General features: G+C 45.4%; 1 protein-coding gene across 1 annotated transcript in view; it reads right to left on the reverse strand.

Annotated features, from left to right (window-relative positions):
• Positions 1-433: 433 nt before the first annotated feature.
• The window catches only part of LOC138275140 (C-type lectin domain family 2 member L-like), a 124,724-nt gene continuing 105,728 nt past the window's right edge, over positions 434-19,429 (reverse strand). The window contains exons 4-5 of the mRNA XM_069219071.1: positions 8,282-8,385; positions 434-894 (exon numbers count right to left, since the gene is read on the reverse strand). Coding sequence (XP_069075172.1) covers positions 783-894; positions 8,282-8,385 — 216 coding nt within the window. The 3' untranslated portion in view covers positions 434-782. The remainder of the gene's footprint in view (positions 895-8,281; positions 8,386-19,429) is intronic.

Raw genomic sequence — 19,429 nt, forward strand, 5'->3', positions numbered from 1 at the left:
AGAATTGGCCCTTAGGGAAGGCCCCCGAAACTAGAGCTGGAGACTGACAAGTGAACCAATAGGCCACACCGAGTTACACGGGGCAGGGAAGGGTCGGCCAAGAATTGTCACATAATTGTTGAGGAGGGTGAGAGAAGGTGGCCAGCTATCCCCCACACAATGGAGTGCCCCGGGTGAGACTTCCCCCAGCAAATCCAAGGCCCACCCACATGAAGCCATCATGTTTATACATAGTTTAAAGTTGAGTTAAGTCTGTTATGTGGCCATACAAATCAAAATGGTAACACAGAATCACAGAGCGCATAACCCCTTAAAGTAGGAACGTTAGTACACCAGATCTAGTGATAAACGAATACCAAGTGGCAGTCAAAATGAACAATAAGTTGTGAAACAAAGTACTTGTTACGTTTAGTATAAATACGTATCTCTTAAATGATGTAGATGATATGAACAAGATGTTGCCATAAATGGACTTGCAAATGTAAGACAGCGAATTGATAATAAAAATATATTTGAAAAAAAAAAAAAAGAAGGAGACCAAATACAGAAGTCGAAAGAAGCTTTTGCCTGGCGGTCATAATCCCTCAAAGGTGCAGCACAAGATGTTCAGACTATGGCCTCTTAGTGCTGTTGCAGCAGCGCCATCCAGCGGCTGACACAGATTCTCTGCAGCCCCCTCGGTTCCGCACAGGATGTCCAGACGTATGGTCTCTTACATACAAATGCAGCAGCGCCACCCAGCAGCAGAGACAGATCCACTGAAGCCCCCTCGGTGGCGGTGTTCACACATAGGGCTCCTTAGTACATATGTAAGGTCTGGGGAGGTGACAAGCAGACAGCCACAGAGATCGGAGTCCAATGAACATGCACTCCCCGAAGTCTGTTATCGAACACCTGCAAAGACAGACATTGTGCACAGTTAGACAGTGAGAGGCGGAGGCGGGGATTCAATGCAGCTGGAGTGAGCCTTGGAGGCTTTTAACAAAGTGGATACAATGGGACAGCAATCAGTGTCTGTGATGGCTAGGAAGCACTCAGTAGTGGCAAGGAGTGTGTGTGTATATTTACCTGCACAATCACCTCCTCATCAATGCTCAGTTATTCCCTTCCTACTATGATTACAGGTCCTGCACATGAGGACAAACTATTCACTCACTGGTCTTCATTCTTAATACTGAGTACTTACCACTCCATCGATTTTGAGTAACTCTTAGTTTTCACAGAACATGTCATCAGTGTTGCAATATGTAAGCACATTTGAAGGCACTGTAAAGGTTGGAACATGAGAAGGATGTTTAATATTGAGCAGAGTGTTTTAGAAGTGCTAGTGTCCACCATCTCAGAAGAGCTTGAGGAAGTTTGTGAGGCGTTGGAGAAGCATATAATCATTGTTTAGTGGCACTTGTAATTCTGTTTGTACATTACAACGTCCCTCAAAAACGTTCTGATTATACAGAAAGTGTACATTTTCTTCAGGTGTATTGGCTTTATCTGGTCCCAAAGATGGTTAATATTCTTTTCTACGTAGAACCAGGGAACGGTCAACTCATCTGTACAAAAAGAAAACCTAAATACAGTAAAATAAATATTTGTCATTGTAAGGAGGAAAGTTGCCAACACTATCAGCGTTGTCAACACCATTTTCCTTTGTCCCCGAAGTACCACTGTTATGTTTTGCAACAGCATGAGGGGTTCCTAATTACTAGGTCTCAACGTGCAGAATTATGCCCTTAGGTTTTTTTATTGCATATATTTTCTGTACATATTTTGTGCAATCTGCGCGGCTGTGATCCTTGTGAACAGTAATGTGTATGATTTATAACCAAACGATTCACTAGAATTAACGTTGCTTGTTATCCACTGTTTGTGAACACTTAGCATAATACAAGAGTGTAATTTGCAAGATGGAGGATGAGTGCATCCGTTTGCTAGCCGGCTAACCTGACGCATGGGTCTTTGTTGTACATTTTGAGTCTTGCCAAGGCTCTTGCCGTCTATCTGGCCTGTCTAGCGACAGTCGAGGTCAAAGGTCCCCTAATGTACCAATGTGTAAGTGAAGTAACTAATAGACACTGTTCACTTGCTTTGCAGCACCCTTACCACTGTTGCTGCTGTATTGTTCGCTTTCTGGTACATTATTTAACTGTTCACCAACATTTAGATTTAAATACCTGAAAAGATACAAATTATCCTTTGTTGACGGGAAGGATGTGATACTCCATTTTGAGAAACAGAGCCAGATTCAAGCTCTGCAATCGTTAATTGCTTGCAACTTTAGTCATTTTGTTTCTTATGGATTCTCCTAACAGGAGATTGCTGCCTTGGGAATCTTTCAAGGAGCAAGACTGGATCCATTAACTGCATAGCCTCTGCACTCCTGGTGGCATCATCTGTCTCTGTCGCCCCTTGTCCTGTCTCAGGACTTATGGATGCAGGGACACACATACGTGCCTCCCCTTTGTGCACTGTCATTGGTTGCCCTTTGACACGGATCTAGTGCTCCAATATTAATTTTTCTTGGTTACTTTACTTAGGTTTTTTTCTTCCAAAAAACGTCTTTCCCGTATGCAGGAATGTCTCCAAAATATCAATGATTAAACAATGATATATTTGCCGCAAGCACATGTGGGTCACACCTCAGCACCAAAAATGATTCCAAGTCCTGCAGCAAATGACACTGATTCATCCAAAGGCCAACAGAGATTGGGTAAAAAGAATCTGTGTAGCCAAGCACATTAAGTGGGGCGGTTCGTGCTTTAAGTTTTGAGGTACTTTCCATTGGGTAAGTCCAAGATGAAGTCAGAAGATGAGAAACCATAAACAAACCTAGTGAGGCTCTTCTTCAGCTTGACACTAGTGCTCCAATCAAATGTTTCTGAGTCGACATTCAAAATAGTTGGTTTAGAAGTCAGACTTTGATATGATTCTGATTCTTAAGTTATTATGACCCCAGTTTCCCAGGCCATTGTCAACACCAGATCCGTTTAGGGCCCCCGTCGGACTTTCACTGATGGGTCCTTCCCTAACACAGATTACTTCGCTTGCCAGTAACCTGTCCAGCTCTGGAATCTGACCATGTCTCCACTCCTTCAGCGCATGCCTTGCCAGTTGTTCATGTATTTGTTGGAACCTTGGCTCCATAGGCACCTGTAGCACAGTCAGCCACAACTCAGATTGTGTATGTGAACTGAAGTTAGCCAGGGGGCTTCCCATGACATGCAATACTATCATCAAAGTACAACTCTCGGTTGAGGATGACTTTCCTTCTGTCCCACTACCTTTGCAACAGTACTTCCGGAGGTCCTCTTTAGCTTCAAATTCTCTTCAAGGCCTGGTGCATGTTCCAAAAAACTGAAGATAGCAATAAGGAGAACGACCAATTTCTTCCCAAATCCTCATTACACTGATGCTGACTTGTATCTTAATCTTCAAAATGCCATTGGGTCAGGCACTTTCCTAGGGACAGAATTACATTTCCCTGGGTGTCCCCGACATACAAAAGTGCTTCTTATGCAGTGGTGATACACAGGGCTGTGGTGGTGTTAGATTTATTGTCGCATAGATTTTAATTATGCTAATGAGGCTACTGGATTTGGGAGACAAAATCACCTGGATTGTGGGTACTGAGTACGATGAATCAAAAAAGATTACACACGGTTCCAAACAATACAGAAGGTTTCTTTCAAGGGGATGGTTCAATCAATAGATGAAAACCGAAATTTTCGAAGCAAGAGCCCTCACTCACCATCCGGTGACATGCTTCATCATAGGGCCCAGCTCCTCGTCAGGCCGGCGCTGCAATGCCTGACGGGCCCCACAAGGGGGCTCTTTGCCGGAGATCTTTTAAGAATCGTGTATAGCCGGTCAAGAATAACAGAGTGAAGGATTGGTATATATGAAAATGTTAAAAATGACTAGAGGTAACTACTAATATTTTTTTATTCTATGCTGATACCTCTGACATGATTAAAACCAGTATACGGGGAATTAGTGGAATAATGTCCACATACCCCATAAAAAAACAGGTAGGTATAGTTGTTGTGTCTCTTAATAGGGAATAGTAAGAAAGAGACAGTGCACACAGGATCCCCTGTGTCACTCTATGTAGTTGGTCAATACTGAGTACGATTCCACACCAAATGACCCCTGCCAGCCCCTCCATGTTCTCCGGCTAACTAGCAGCTCTGCATCTCTGGCCGAGATGATTGTGGCAACCGGGTGCGTGAGAAGAGAGACTCCTCAGGGGAATTGTGGTCAATCGGATCTCATCCCTTTCTCTCAGTTACCAGAGTCTCACACAGGCAAAGACAACAGAGGCATAATATAATTCAATATGGGTATATTGAAGTAACTGCCTCTTAGATAAAAAAGCATGTGTTGCAATATGATAAAACACAATAAAAACAAGCAGGTGACTAAAAGAGTGAAACACAAACACAGTCCTACCATACTGTCACTAGGAGTGATCTATATTTCTCCTGGCTACGCTATGTTTGAGCACATCATGTGTGCATGTGTGTGTGTGTGTGTATATATATATATATATATATATATATATATATATATATATATATATATATATATATATATGTATGTATGTGTGTATGTTGTTCTGTGCTTGGCATGTTCGTGGGTCATTGCATGGATGGCTCCTGGGTGGGTTGCTATACTAGATATCTAAGAATCCCTGCTCTCATCTTATATCACCCTTATCTACTCATCACCATATGTCATGTCTCTATCAATCTATCTTCCATTCCCACTCTGACTCATCCCAAATCCATTATACTACTTTCAGCTCCTAAGTAACTCTGCCTAAGTTCTTCTCTCCGCTTCCGCATCTAACTCACCCAAACCTCACTTTACTACCATGAACTCCCAAACAACCCTACTATATTCTTCCTCATGTATCTCACCCTGGTACTATGATCTCCCTAACCCCTTCCACAGACTCTTCCCTCCTCCATCCTCCTTTACTCATCCCAAGCCTTTGGGTTGAGTAACTTAAGGATATACTCCCAATTAACACTTTTGGATTTCTCTCCTCCTCCACCCCTCCAGTAGTGTTTGCACTACTTTTCTAAGTGTTTTACTTACCTGATTTTGGTTTGTGTGTATATTTTATGTATTTTACTTACCTCCTAAGGGAGTATATCCTCTGAGATACTTTTGGGATATTGTCACAAAAATAAAGTACCTTTATTTTTAGTAACTCTGAGTATTGTGTTTCTTATGAGATAGTGCTGTATGATATAACTGGTATGGTAGGAGCTTTGCATGTCTCCTAGTTTTTCCTAAGCTGCTCTGCTATAGCTACCTCTATCAGCCTAAGCTTCTAGAACACTACTAATCTACTAATAAGGGATAACTGGACCTGCACACGGTGTAAGTACCACAAGGTACCCACTATAAGCCAGGCCAGTCTCCGACAGACGTTTCCCTGGGAAGGCAGCCATTTGGCCTTGCCACCGGAATCATTGGAATCTGAATTGTGGTTTGCTGGACCAGTCTGAAACGTGGAGCCAAGAGACATAGGGGGTCATTACAACCTCGGCGGTCTGCCTTGCAGACCGCCGAGGTTGTGAGCGCCAGAATACCGCCATTGCTGGCTCCCTATTTTGACATTTCCGCTGGGCCAGCGGATGGTAACAGAGTTACCGTCCGCTGGCCCAGCGGAAATGTCACCTCAACATTGCCGCCGGCTCGTAATTGAGCCGGCGGCAATGCTGATGTGCAGCGGGTGCAGTAGCACCCATTGCGCATTTCACTGCCGAAATTCGGGCAATGAAATGCGCAACAGGGCTCTGCCTGGGGGCCCCTGCACTGCACATGCCAAGTGCATGGGCAGTGCAGGGGCCCCCTGAGTCCCCTTACCGCCAGCCTCTTCCTGGTGGTGCAAACTGCCAGAAACAGGCTGGCGGTAGGGGAGTCATAATCCCCAGGGCAGCTCTGATTGCGCTGCATATTACTTGTGGGAGTGAGGACGTGCCCAGTCTCACGGTTAGTTCACTAACCTACAATATGGTGGTGAACAGAGCAAGTGGCAGTGAACCACATTTTCTGGTCTACTACTTTAACAAATTGCTTGATCCTGGGAAGATCATAATGTCATTGTGCTTCTGCCCACCACTCTGACAATATGTCTGGTCTTTGAAACATGCTTACTAAAATAACAAATGCTTCCAGGAGAGGTTCATTTATCAGCCCTACAGCTCCTCCCTCAAGCCACCATTAGCTACTTCTCTCACCTCTTCCTCAGCACATAAAGTGCTGAAAGAGTGAGAGGTGCTTATTGTTTGACAGAGTTAAAAGTGGTGCAGAGCCAAAATGTGAGACAATTGGCATCCTACAATGACCCTGTGAGCACAGGTGGCTGGAAGCCATGACTGGAGGACAAACCTGCAAAATGCGGGATGTTTGGCCACCCTGTGTGGAGGATTCACTTACCCAAGGTCAATCACCATACCCAGAAATAGCCCTCCTGTCCTGCAGCTCCTCCTTCGTGCCACCCATAGCTGCCTCTGTTATAGCTCATATAGGGCTGAAAGAGCGAGATTCACTTATTGTTTGAGAGAGTTAAAAGTGGGGGGAAACCAACATGTGAGACAATTCGTGTCCTACAGGGCCTCTGTGAGGGCAGGGGGATGGAAGCCATGAATGGGGGCAGACCTGCAGAATGTGCGATGGGTTCTCCAAGATCCCTGTGTGCAGCAGTCACTGCCTGATGCTGTGCCCCACAGTTGTCTCTGTTCATGAGCGTGGCCCAAATTCTACGGTCAGGCCTTGCCAGATGTGACCTTCATCCTTCATCTCATTCACTAGCCAAGACTTCACCACACATTGTGAACAGGCAGATCAGATCCAGTCTTGACAGACCATAAGAGCATCATCGCTCACTAACGGCAAGAACATTATTCATTCAACAGGTATGAACTGCATTTAGAGATAAGTATTTATTACACTCACTGTGCAGATCACAGCTTGTCATCAGTGCATGCTTGTTTGTTAAGCACATTTCTATTCATGATACAGTGGATTGACACAAACACCAAGCTGCTAATTTTTCCCTGGGTTTATTGTATTGGTTTTTATGTTATGTTTTACCTTCTACTTGTAAGCCATAAAGTGCTTTGTGAGTGGTATAGTGCTTCTCATACCTGGTAGAACAACTTTATCTCCACTTTACCAGGTAGGCATCTTCGAGGGTCACATATACCACTTTGGAGTTCTCATGTCCTGAAACAGCTCAATGCACATATTCCATGTTTCTTTGGCACTGAAGCTTCCAGGAGCTATCCATTTGTTTTTTTCTCTCTTTCCATGGTGACATGGATTGGTGATGGTGAGCTTTGAGTTATGGGAAAGATGCGACTGCTGAAGTGAGGGCCCTTTTGTCTGTATGATTCTAGGCTTATGAATTGACTGGCTGTCCGAGGGAGACCTCCTTTCTTTGTGAGAAGATCCAGACTTTCACTGATCATCTAAATGAGAAGTGGTCTGTGGTGCTTTTTAATGTGTGTGACCTTTTTAATGTACTTCAAATGTGCGTCCCCTCACCCGGTACTTGTCACCACAATTAATTTTGGACTGAAGGTACTCTAGGGAGGAGTGGGAGCCATTTCTCATGGCCTTGATCGACCAATGCACTAAAGGCAGAAATGTGTTAGAGGTAGGAAGCACTTTGGCTGTTTATTGTTTGGGGTGGATGTGTGTGTGTGTGTGTGCTTGGCTTGAGGGCTGTAGGACATTTTGAAAACAGACCATTTAGGTATTATGCCAGGGATATTTGAGCTTGCATTTAATGTTTTTTTTTTATATTTGTGCATAAAATACCCTATTTAGAACACCTTTAAAAATATACTAAATATGGGTTGTAAAAACCACACTTTTAATCAATTTTTCTATAAATGTTCTAACTGGGGAGGAGTTTTCTCACCCACCTCTTTCAATTTATGCTTGTTTGTATTACACATGGGGCTCTAAAACTTCCACCGACCACTTTTAAAATCCACCAGCCACCACTGAAATCAATCACGGTAAACGTATAGTAGTAAACACATCTTAAAACTATACTTTTAGTGCAGTTTTAAAATGTTATCTAGCGTACATTTGGCCAAGATAACACCTTATGTCAAACCCATGGTCAGTGATCTTGACTTCCCAAGGGAGCCAGCTGAGCCTACCCTTGAGTTCGTGATATACTCACATACCTCTAAATTGTAGGTATCAAGGAGCCTGGACACAAAAACAATGTTCATATTAAAAAGTGACAGAAACTTACAGGATACTGCGGCAGGTGGTCCCATTTGCCCAGTGGATTACATCCTTTATCTTCCGTAGACCGACCCACATGTGGTGCCCTCTGGAAATGTCCATCAAGAAACTCTGCATGAAGGAAAAATGTTCCAGCATTGTAATTTTTACATTTTTCAAACAATTTTAGCTGGAATGAACTAATAAATCATTATTTCAATCAAACACGTCTTTACTCTTATATAGTAGGAATAGCTTGAAAAAATGTCTGAATAAATATTTTTAAAACACTACTTGATTCCTAGCTTTGTTCTCAGTGTGTTGGGTATAATTCAGTTTTATCTTTCTTTGTGCCATAAGTTCTTACTAAATATTTGTTGTGGGTATTTGCCTGTTGAGGTGGCTCACCTGCTTCAATACTTCTTTTTTTTTTTTTAAAGTTGTATTAGTTTTCGTTTAGGAATAACAATTGCCATAACCACAAGGATTTCACAATCCCTCAATGTCCGGTTGGTATCCCCAAGGGATCCATCTTGTAATGTGTACGTTCAACAGGCTAATATACTAGTTACAATCCTGTGAATTATTAGTGTATGACCAAACAGGATAACTACAATAACGATATATTCTTTATCCTGAAATGGCCCTAAGGAAAGGGAAGGCGGGGGGATATCAAGCACTCTACTGACACATCCTGGTGACAAAGTGTCTTCAAAGCTCAGGCCTTCCAAAGTTAGACCCATATAGTTTTCGCGTACAAGCAGGCGTGGGGCTACCCAACAACGTCTCCTAGATCTTAGTCGTTAGGAATGTCTGAAGACGGGACCAAATGCCTGTAGGCCTAGAATGGGCTGGCATGAGATCCCAGTAGGCTGTTAACTGTTCTTGACAAAACGCCACATCTTTCAACTAATCAGCTGTACGCAGAGTATGATTTGGCTTCAATACTTCTTGTGAGTGGTATTTATTGTAAATATTTATTGAAATGGGCAGCCAGGGAGATACAGGCACAAGAAACAATATATATATATATATATATATATATATTACCTAGTGCCGGTTGCCACTAGGTAATCATAGGTAGGATCACGTTTCTATACAATTTTTTTTTTTTTAACGTGCTTATATCTTTGGCAGCACTTGATGAATTGTCACAAAACTTTTACAAAAACTGACTGAAAAGTTTCAGGATCATCTGTCCGGGGGGGGGGGGGGGGGGGTGTTGTGGTGTGGCCGAGTCCCAAAACACATTTTCCCCATTCATTTTTCTATAGGGATTTTGAACAGCGATAGCGCAAAAACTACTGGATGGAATTACACCAACTTTGGAAGTAAATAAGGTCCTGGTCCAGAAAGAGTGTTTTTTTGTTTTGGTGTGATCCCGTTCAGTAGTTTTTGAGAAATTGGGGGAAAAACAAATTTGTATATCTAGGGATGCATAGGACTTGCAGCTCCTAATGATCTTGTGCTGAGATCTGATTGGTTGCTAACACTTCAACAACAGAAGCTGTTGAAGTGTTGTCAGCCATCTTGTAATTTGGATTCAGCCGAGTCCCCAAAATAAAACAAAAAAGAGCAAAAGGGGGCAGGGTACAAACACCCTGTTCCCTTTGCTTTGGTGCTGGGGTCCCAAAGGGACCCCCGAGGGCTCAAAAGCATTTTTTTTATTTTACGAGTGGCGACGTGGTGGATCAGTAAATCCACTTGTAAAATTTTTAAAAACGTGAATTTAATGCCCCCGGGTGGGCCAAGTACTGGGGTTTTTAAAAAAAGGCGGGATGGGCTTTTGACCCCCTCCCAATGCCCTGGGGACTGCCACCTCCCCAGGGCAAATGTTTACAAAAATAAAGGGGTCCCTATGAGATCCCCATGGACCAGGGACCACTACCTCCAAGGGGCTATGTAAATGTTGGAGGGGGGCCGCGGGCTGGCTCCTTCAAAGACCTCGGGTTTTGACAGCAGGACCTTTAAAGCAGATCCCGCTGTCAAAATCTGAAGTTTCATCTCTGCCGTCTACACGCGTACAGGGGACAGAGATGAAATGCTTCAGCAAGCAGGGAGCTGCTGTCACACAGCTATGTGCTTACTGAAGGAATGGCATGGCTTCCCCTGCAGTGTCAGATAGCCCCTAACGGGGAAACACCCCCTTTGCAGTAGGCATAATGCAGCGCTAAGGGTTACAAAGTGGTGCAATGTATACATTGCTCCACTTTTTAAATGTGGCACAAGGATTTTGGCCTCGTTGGGCCACATTAGCGTAAAGAAATGGCGCTAATGTGTCGCAAGGTGGTGCTATGGGACTATAAATATGCCCCTTTGTCTCCATAATCCAGGGGTTTATGCTCATATCCACTGTTACTTTGTCCTTGATGGCGCAGTGTTTCTGCTTCATAGCACTATAAACAACATACTATGGCCCATATTTATACTTTTTTAGCTCCACATTTGCGTCATTTTTTTAAACAAAAGTGGAACAAAGTTACAAAATACCTGATTGTTCTAATGCTACCTTCCGTCAAATTAGCGAAAACCCCATTCAGTTTTCAGCAAAAGATGTATCAATCCGCAGAGCTTTCACCCCAGCAATGTTTTTTTACCAAGTGTAAGGAAGCAAGTATCTAGTTGGAGAAATATGCTGATTTCTATGAGCTATTTAAAGGGGAAACTAGGGCGTCTTGGTGAATGGCTCAATCCCTCAGGTGGATGTCTGTACTCTCTATGAGATCTATGCCGGGAATGTCACTGGGCTGTGACTTCATGGTAGAAAAGTACAGGCAATAAAATGCAAATGCGGTCTTGATAAGCCAAGCTTGTGGGGGCCGTGGCACTTTGAATTGCCTCGCTTATTGCAACTGTTTTACTTTTCATTTTCAATTTATGTGGCAAGAAAAGTCCAGTTAGGAGTTTACAATGCTAATAGTTCTAACTTGAGCAATCGCAAGACCCATTGCATTACAAATGCTTGTTGGTTTTCTTTCATGGAATGACTCCTTGTCTTGATGCTGCATCATGAATGGTGTGGTTGCTGCTCCAGCTCTTGCTGTGGAGATGTTAAGAAGTAATGAATGGAATTTGGCTGAACAGATGTTTTACGTGGCATGTTGAAATGAGCATTAAAGTGCATGGATCTGGAACATTTGCAATATTTTAACCATCCACAAACCATCAGCAGTAACATCTGGACCTACTTAGGTAACATACACAGGCCGAGTGTTAGAAATGGGGTCTTTGGTTGGCAGTCAGGTTACCCCCTCTCCAAGCAAGAACCCTCAATCTAGTCAGGGTAAAGGAGAATCACCCTCAGCTAACCCCTGGTCACCCCCTTGGTAGCTTGGCACATGCAGTAGGCGTAACTTCAGAGTTCTAGGTGTAAAGTATTTGTACCAACACACACAGTAACATCATGAAAACACTACAAAATGACACAACACAGGTTTAGAAAAATAGAGAATATTTATCTAAACAAAACAAGAGCAAAACAACAAAAATCCACAAGTCAACTTATCACTAAAAATGCTAAAAGAGTCTTCATGTAATTTTAAACACAACGCTAACGCTGCTAGCGTGAATATGTACCTTGAGTGTGTCAAAAATAACCCTGTATGGGCGAGTGCGCATCAAAAAGGGCTTGTGATGCGTCGATATCACTCACGAGCGAAACCTTGCGTTGTTTCTCCTTTAGTTGGGTCTGCGTGCGTCGTTTCCTCTGTCCACAGGAGAGCCATGCATCAATCCGGTCAGCACTTTCGGGTCCGGCCAGGCCTTGCATTGTTTTTATATGCCCAGCGGTGTTTGCGTCAGAAATCAAGCCGCACGATGATCCGAAAACCATGCAGCGCGGGTTGAGATCTCACCAGCCTCCGTCAGCAATATTGCGCATTGTTTCTCCAGACGCGAGCATCGATTTTCAGCCACGAAGTCGGCGGCGCGTCAATCTTTACCCCGCACGGCAGTCGGTGCGTGGATTTCTCACTCTTGGGCTTCCAGCTTCTCCTTTCAGGGTCCCAGCAACTGGATGGGCACCACTTGGCAGGGTAGGAGTCTCAGCAGAGGCTCCAGGTGCTGGCAGAGAGAAGTCTTTGCTGTCCCTGAGACTTCAAACAACGGGGGGCAAGCCATTGGAGAGTTCTTCTCAAGCAGGAATATACCACAAAGTCCAGTCTTTGTCGCCTTGCACAGGCAGAAGCAGCAACTGCAGGATAGCTTCACAAAGCACAGTCACAGGCAGGGCAGCTCTTCTTCCTCAGCTCTTCTCCAGGCAGAGGTTCTTCTTGGTTTCCTGAAGTGTTCGAAAGTCTGTGGTTTTGGGTGCCCTTCTTATACCCATGTTGCCCTTTGAAGTAGGCCTATTTCAAAGAAAAGTCTCTCTTGCTTGTGAAATCCTGCCTTGTCTAGGCCAGGCCCCAGACACACACCAGGGGGTTGGAGACTGCATTGTGTGAGGGAAGGCACAGCACTTTCAGGTGTGAGTGACCACTCCTCCCCTCCCTCCTAGCACATATGGCTCATTAGGAAATGCAGACTACACCCCAGCTCCCTTTGTTTCACTGTCTAGTGAGAGGTGCAACCAGCCCAACTATCAAACTGAGCTAGACAGGGAATCCACAAAGATTCACAGAATGGTTTAAGCAAGAAAATGCTCACTTTCTAAAAGTGGCATTTTCAAACACACAAACTTAAAATCAACCATACTAAAAGATGTATTTTTAAATTGTGAGCTCAGAAACCCCAAACTCCACATGTCTATCCGCTCCCAAAGGGAATCTACACTTTAATCATGTTTAAAGGTAGATACATGTTAACCTATCAGAGAGACAGGCCTTGCAACAGAGAAAAACGAATTTAGCAATATTACATATAAAACACATTACTATATGTCCTACCTTAACCATACACTGCACCCTGCCCATGGAGCTACCTAAGGCCTACCTTAGGGGTGTCTTACATGTAAGAAAAGGGAAGGGTTAGGTCTGGCAAGTGGGTACACTTGACAAGTCGAATTTACAGTCCAATCTGCACACACAGACACTACAGTGGCAGGTCTGAGACATGTTTACAGAGCTACTAATGTGGTGGCACAGCCAGTGCTGCAGTCCCACTAGCAGCATTTGAGTTACAGGCCCTGGGCACCTCTATTGCACTGTACTAGGGACTTACTGGTAAATCAAATATGCCAATCATGGATAAACCAACTACATACACATTTTGTATAGGAGCACTTGCACTTAACCACTGGTTAGCAGTGGTAAAGTGCCCAGAGTAACAAAAACAGCAAAAACAGAGTCCAGCACACATCATCAACCTGGGAAACAGAGGCAAAAAGCGAAGGGAAACCATGCCAAGGATGAAAAGTCTAACACGTGTCCCCCCCAGCTGAAAGTGGGGAGCAACTACCCAACCTCATGGGAGTTCTCATCACTAAGGCAGAATAACCTGGACAGACCATCAGCATTGGCGTGTTCTGTACCATGACAGTGTCCCACCATAAAGTCCATACCCTGTAAGGAAATGGACCACCTCAAAAGTTTTGGATTCTCACCCCTCATCTGCATTAACCATGTGAGGGGCCTGTGGTCAGTCTGAACACGGAAGTGAGTCTCAAACAAGTAGGGCCTTAGCTTCTTCAGCGCCCAGACCACAGCAAACATGTTTCATTCTATGGCACGCCACCTACGCTCCCTGGGAAGTAACCTTCTGCTAATGAAGGCTACGGGTTGATCTAGGCCCTCTTCATTAAGCTGTGAGAGTACTGCTACAATACTATGCTCTGAGGCATCTGTTTGCACAATAAACTCCTTGGAGTAGTCAAGTGCCTTCAGCACAGGGGCTGTGCACAAGGCAGCCTTCATGGCATCAAAAGTGGTCTGGCAAGCCTCTCTCCAAATTACCTTTTTGTGTTGCTTCTTAGAAGTCAACTCAGTCAAGGGGGTAACAATGCTACCATATCCCTTTACAAACCTCCTGTAGTAGCCAGTGAGACCTAAAAATGTTTTCACCTCAGTCTGGGTTTTGGGGGGTTCCCAAGCCATAATGGTGTACATTTTTGGCTGTAGGGGTGCCACTTGACCACTCCCTACCTGGTGTCCCAAGTACACCACAGAACCCTGCCCTATTTGGCACTTGCTTGCCTTAATAGTGAGGCCTGCCTTTTGCAGGGACTCTAACACCCTCCAGAGGTGTTACAGGTGTTCCTTCAATGTGGAACTAAACACATCAATATCATCCAGGTAGGCGGCACTGAAATCATTCAGCCCAGCCCACACCTGGTTGACCAACCTCTGAAAGGTGGCACGGGCATTCTACATCCCAAATGGAATCACTTTAAATTGAAAGTGTCCATCTGGGGTAGAAAATGCTGACCTCTCCTTATCCCCCTCAGTTAAGGCAATCTGCCAGTACCCAGATGTTAAGTCAAACGGACTGAAGTACTTGGCAGCTCCCAAACAGTCAATGAGCTCATCAGCTCGGGGGATGGGGTGTGAGTCAGTCTTGCTGACTGCATTGAGTCCCCGGTAGTCTACACAGAGCCTGAGTTCTGGGGTGGCACCAGGTGCAGCAGCCTTTGAGACCAATACCACTGGGCTGCCCAAGGACTGCTGGAATGCTCAATAAACCCTAGGGTCAACATTTTGGATACTTCATCCTTAATGCAAGCCCAGAACCTATCAGTCACCCTGTAAACCTTCTGTTTAATGGGTGGACTGACCCCAGTGTCCACATCATGTGTGCACAAGTGTGTGACCCCTGGGATCAGGGAAAACAGTGAGGCAAACTGTCCCAACACGTGGTGGGAGTCACTCTGCTGCTCTTCAGTCAGGGAGGGGGAGAGGATCACTCCCTCCACAGACCCATCTTTCTCTCATGCAGGCAGGAGGTCAGGAAGAGGCTCACTCTCCTCCTCCACCCCATCATCTGTCACAAGGAGCATGGACAGTGCAGTCCGCTCAAAGTGCGGCTTGAGGCGGTTGACATGCAGGACCCTTAAAGGGTTCCTTGGAGACTGCAAGTCCACCAGGTAGGTGACTTCACTCTTGTGCTCCACGACCTCTTATGGCCCAGTCCACTTATCCTGATGTGCCCTAGGCTCCACTGGTGCCATTACCTATACTTTTTGTCCAGGTTGAAACTCGACCAGAGTGCCATTCTGGTCATACCAGCGTTCTCCTGGCTTGCTTCTAGGTTCTCTTGTGTGAGACTCCTGAAGCAGGCAGTCTGGTTTCTCAGAGCCAGCATGTAACTCAATACATCCTGGGGGGGTTCACTAGAAGCTTTCTCCAAAGATTCCTTCAGCGGACTTAAGGGTCCCCTCACAGGGTGGCCATAGATGAGCTCAAAGGGATTAAAACACAGTCCCTTTTGAGGCACCTCACTGTAAGCGAACTAAAGGCATGGCAAGAGGACGTCCCATTTCCGCCTCAAGGGCTCTGACAGGCCCATGATCATGCCTTTCAAGATGCGGGTTGGATCTCTCAACCAGACCATTACTTTGGGGGTGGTAAAGTGTGGTAAACTTGTAGGTCACCCCACACACCTTCCTCAGAGACTTCATATACGTGGATATGAAGTTGGTACCCCCATCAGATACCACTTCCTTGGGGAACCCCATGCGGGTAAAAACCCCCATCATTGCACGACCCATCACAGGGGAAGTGACTGATCTCAGAGGAATGGCTTCTGGGTACCGGTTGGCATGATCCACCAAGACCAGGATGAACCTATTGCCCATGGCAGTCTTGGGATCCAGAGGCCCCACAATGTCAACAAAAACCCTCTCAAAGGGAGTACTAACAACCGGTAAAGGTTGGAGGGGAGCCTTACATTTCCCCCCACTCTTGCCACTTGCCTGACAAGTTGGGCAAAACCTACAGTGTGCACTAGAATGCTTGTGCATCTGGGGGCAATAGACGTGGGAGACAAGCCTTTTATAGGTCTTGTCCTGCCTCAAATGTCCTGCCAAAGGCACATCATGAGCCAACCCCAGTAGGAAGATCCTGAAGCACTGGGGTACCACCAGCATACAAGCTGACCCAGGCTCAGAAACCTTAGGCTCACTATAGAGGAGGCCATCCTCCCAATAGATCAGGTGAGAACCTGGCTCCTACCCAGCTGCATGGGCTGCAGCCTGCTGTCTCTGTCCCTCTAGCATAGGGCAAGTTTTCTGTGCCTCACAGAATGCATAACTGGTGGGCCCCCTTTCCTGCTGCCACTGCGACAGCTCAGGGACCTCCCCCAGTTCAGCCACCTGTTCCCCTGTAGGTTCCTGGGTGTCACCCTCAGGCTCCGCCTCCTCCCAGACCATGGGAACTTCTGGAGCTGATTTTCTATGCCCAGTGCCCTTCCTCTTCTTGGTGGTCCCCTGGGCCACTGTTTCAGGCTCCAGGGGATCTTGACCACCCTGACGGGCTGCCATTGACCGGGTGGATACGCATACCCACCCAGGCAGACCAAACATCTCCAAGTGAGACCTGTGTTCCACCTTCTTCCAAGGGGAATCCTCCAGGTCACTGCCTAGCAAACAATCTAAAGGCATGGTAGGACTCACAGCTACTTTCCAGGAACCTGAGACCCCCCCATTCAAAGGGAACCTGCCCCACTCACAGGCGCTCTGAGTTGTCCACTGCAACTACTTGGTGCAGTACCCGGGTATCAATCTGCTCTTCAGACACCAGCTGACTCCTCACTGTAGTCACACTGGCTCCTGTGTCTCTCAGAGCCTCCATCCTCTGTACATTTATGGTCATCCACTGCCTGTACTTCTCAGGCACTAGGGTTCTCTGGACCATATCACTGTCCCCTAGTGAGACAAGGGTCAACTCAGCTGGCTCCTACCCACTTGGAACCAACTCCTCCCCAAGCGCTACACTAGCCAGATCCTGGGACTGCACACCAGTGGGTGCCGGTGTACTCTTGGGGCATTTGGGGTCCTCCTTCACATGACCCAACTGGTCACATGCATAACACTTACGTGGGGAATCCCCTGCCACAGGTTTCCCTTTGGAGTAAAATGGCTTCTTCTCACTGGGGGCTGGGAATCTTTACCCTGGGAATCAGATTGGGGCCCTTTAGAGAACTCCTCCTGTTTAACCTTACCCCCCTTTCTTCTGCGAGGGACCCTGCCCACCCTTTTCGTGGTCTTGCCCATACCTCTTTTGGACCCTGGTGCTCTCTCAGTGGTCCACTACCTGTGCAAGCTTCCTGGGATCAGTCAGCTTGCTGTCAATTAGGTGTTGGCGCAGCTCTGGAAAACATAAACTGTACAAGTGCTCCCAAGCAATCAGATTGTAAAGCCCCTCATACGTAGATACCTTACTGCCCTTCACCTAACCATCCAGTGACCGCCAATAAGAATCAACACATTCCAACCATGTTTGGGATTTCTTCTTCTTATAGGATCTAAACTTGTCCTTATAGTGCTCAGGGTGTTGTGCAGCCATTTTAGCTATAGCTCCATTCACGTTAGTTTACCACACTAGGCCAGGCCGCTGTGCAATCTCACCTAGATATATTTTATTTGGCTTTATTTTATTGTTACAATAGCCACTTTTACGGTCTTGTTTTATTTTCTGTTTATCTAACTGTTTTTGCCTATGCCAGCACTCTGTTTTCAAACAACACATTCTTGCTCACTCTCTGCTTCTTCCAAGGCTACAGCACAGTACATTGCCAGTGAACGTGGTAGAAGTTTAGTCTCCAATATTCGTAGAAAACACACATCCTTAGGTGGCGAAATTTTCTTAGAATATCATCTATATTATTATAAAAACACTTTCTTGTCCCTTACACGTGACAGGGAGATTCCAGCCAGAGAACCACGTCTGTATGCTGATTCTCAAATGCTTCACTGCAGCTGTTTTGCAGACCGCAGGCTTTGCTCTGGTATGGGGGATGTTGTCTTCCCAGGGGAACCCGAAGGGCAGAATTAAAGCTTTACATGCTGTGCTCTACTAAAGTTTAGGTAGGAGTTAGTCTATGTTACGTTACAATATGGTAGCGTTGTTCTTATGCTTCACTCTTCTTGTCACAATTTCAATATTGTCATGTTGTGTCGTCCTGGTTATTGCAGCTCACGGTTTGCTAACTAGGATGCAGTCGTTTTATTAAAGTAATTTATTGAAAGATATACTGCCTCTGTTTATTATTGTATGTATGAGACTAAATGTAACTGAGAGAAAACGGATGAGACCTGAGTGACCATGGCTTCCCTGAGAAACCAAGTATGTCATGCATTCGGCTGCCCAATCATCCCTGCTCTTAGGTGGAGATGAGGCACTGCTAGTTAGCCGGAGCAAAACCCGGATTGGAGCGCCAGGTGTCACCTGTAGTGGGCCTGACTCATTTTTCCCACACGCAGGTGATTCTGCCGCTCAAAATCCAGTAGTCTCATTAGAATAATGAGAGCCTACGCGACATGGCGCCGCCAACGTTTGGTCAGGCTCTCATTTTCTGGTCCTCCCGAGTATCTCAGTCTCATTATATACAATGATACCTCAATATATGAGCCGTCTGTGGTACTGAGGATTTCCGCCCCAGCTACGTAGGTTATCCTATCTGGTGCTGGAAGTTGTTCAAGCTTGAACTATAAAAGGCAGAACCCTATTTGGTGTGCCTTCTCTGAACATACTCTTCATCTAGTATAGCAAACCTGCAACATGTAGAAATAGCAGTCAATATGAGACAACCTCTGACTGTACATTTATTAGCAAATGGCCTAACGGCCCAGGGGGGTCCATTCACATTTGTGGTTGACGCCCATCCAGCTTATAGAACAGAACTTTTTTATTCTTGGGTCACATTCCAGCAGTTGATGGCAACACAAACACATTTCATCATTATACACTCTCAAATGTACCTGGAAAATACAGGGCATATGCATATTTAGAAATACCATTATCTTATCAAGAACATAATAATTGGCTTGCTGGCGCCCTACCCCACACAATACTACCAGTAAGATTAGGTCCTCTAAGTAATGATGGTCCTACCTGGTCTTTATTGGCCACCTATACACCACATCCCTCAATAGCGACTTTAGCAGTAGCTGAGGTTCGACGCTTATATACCAAATTAACAGCGACAAATAGACGATTAGTACAGTTTGTGATGCAAACATTGAATACAAACCCAGCATGTGCTGCATCAGCACAACCACATGCATTAACACCAGGTATAAACCCTG

Source organism: Pleurodeles waltl, chromosome 2_2, assembly GCF_031143425.1.
Source record: "Pleurodeles waltl isolate 20211129_DDA chromosome 2_2, aPleWal1.hap1.20221129, whole genome shotgun sequence".
In the NCBI taxonomy this organism is placed as follows: domain Eukaryota; kingdom Metazoa; phylum Chordata; class Amphibia; order Caudata; family Salamandridae; genus Pleurodeles; species Pleurodeles waltl.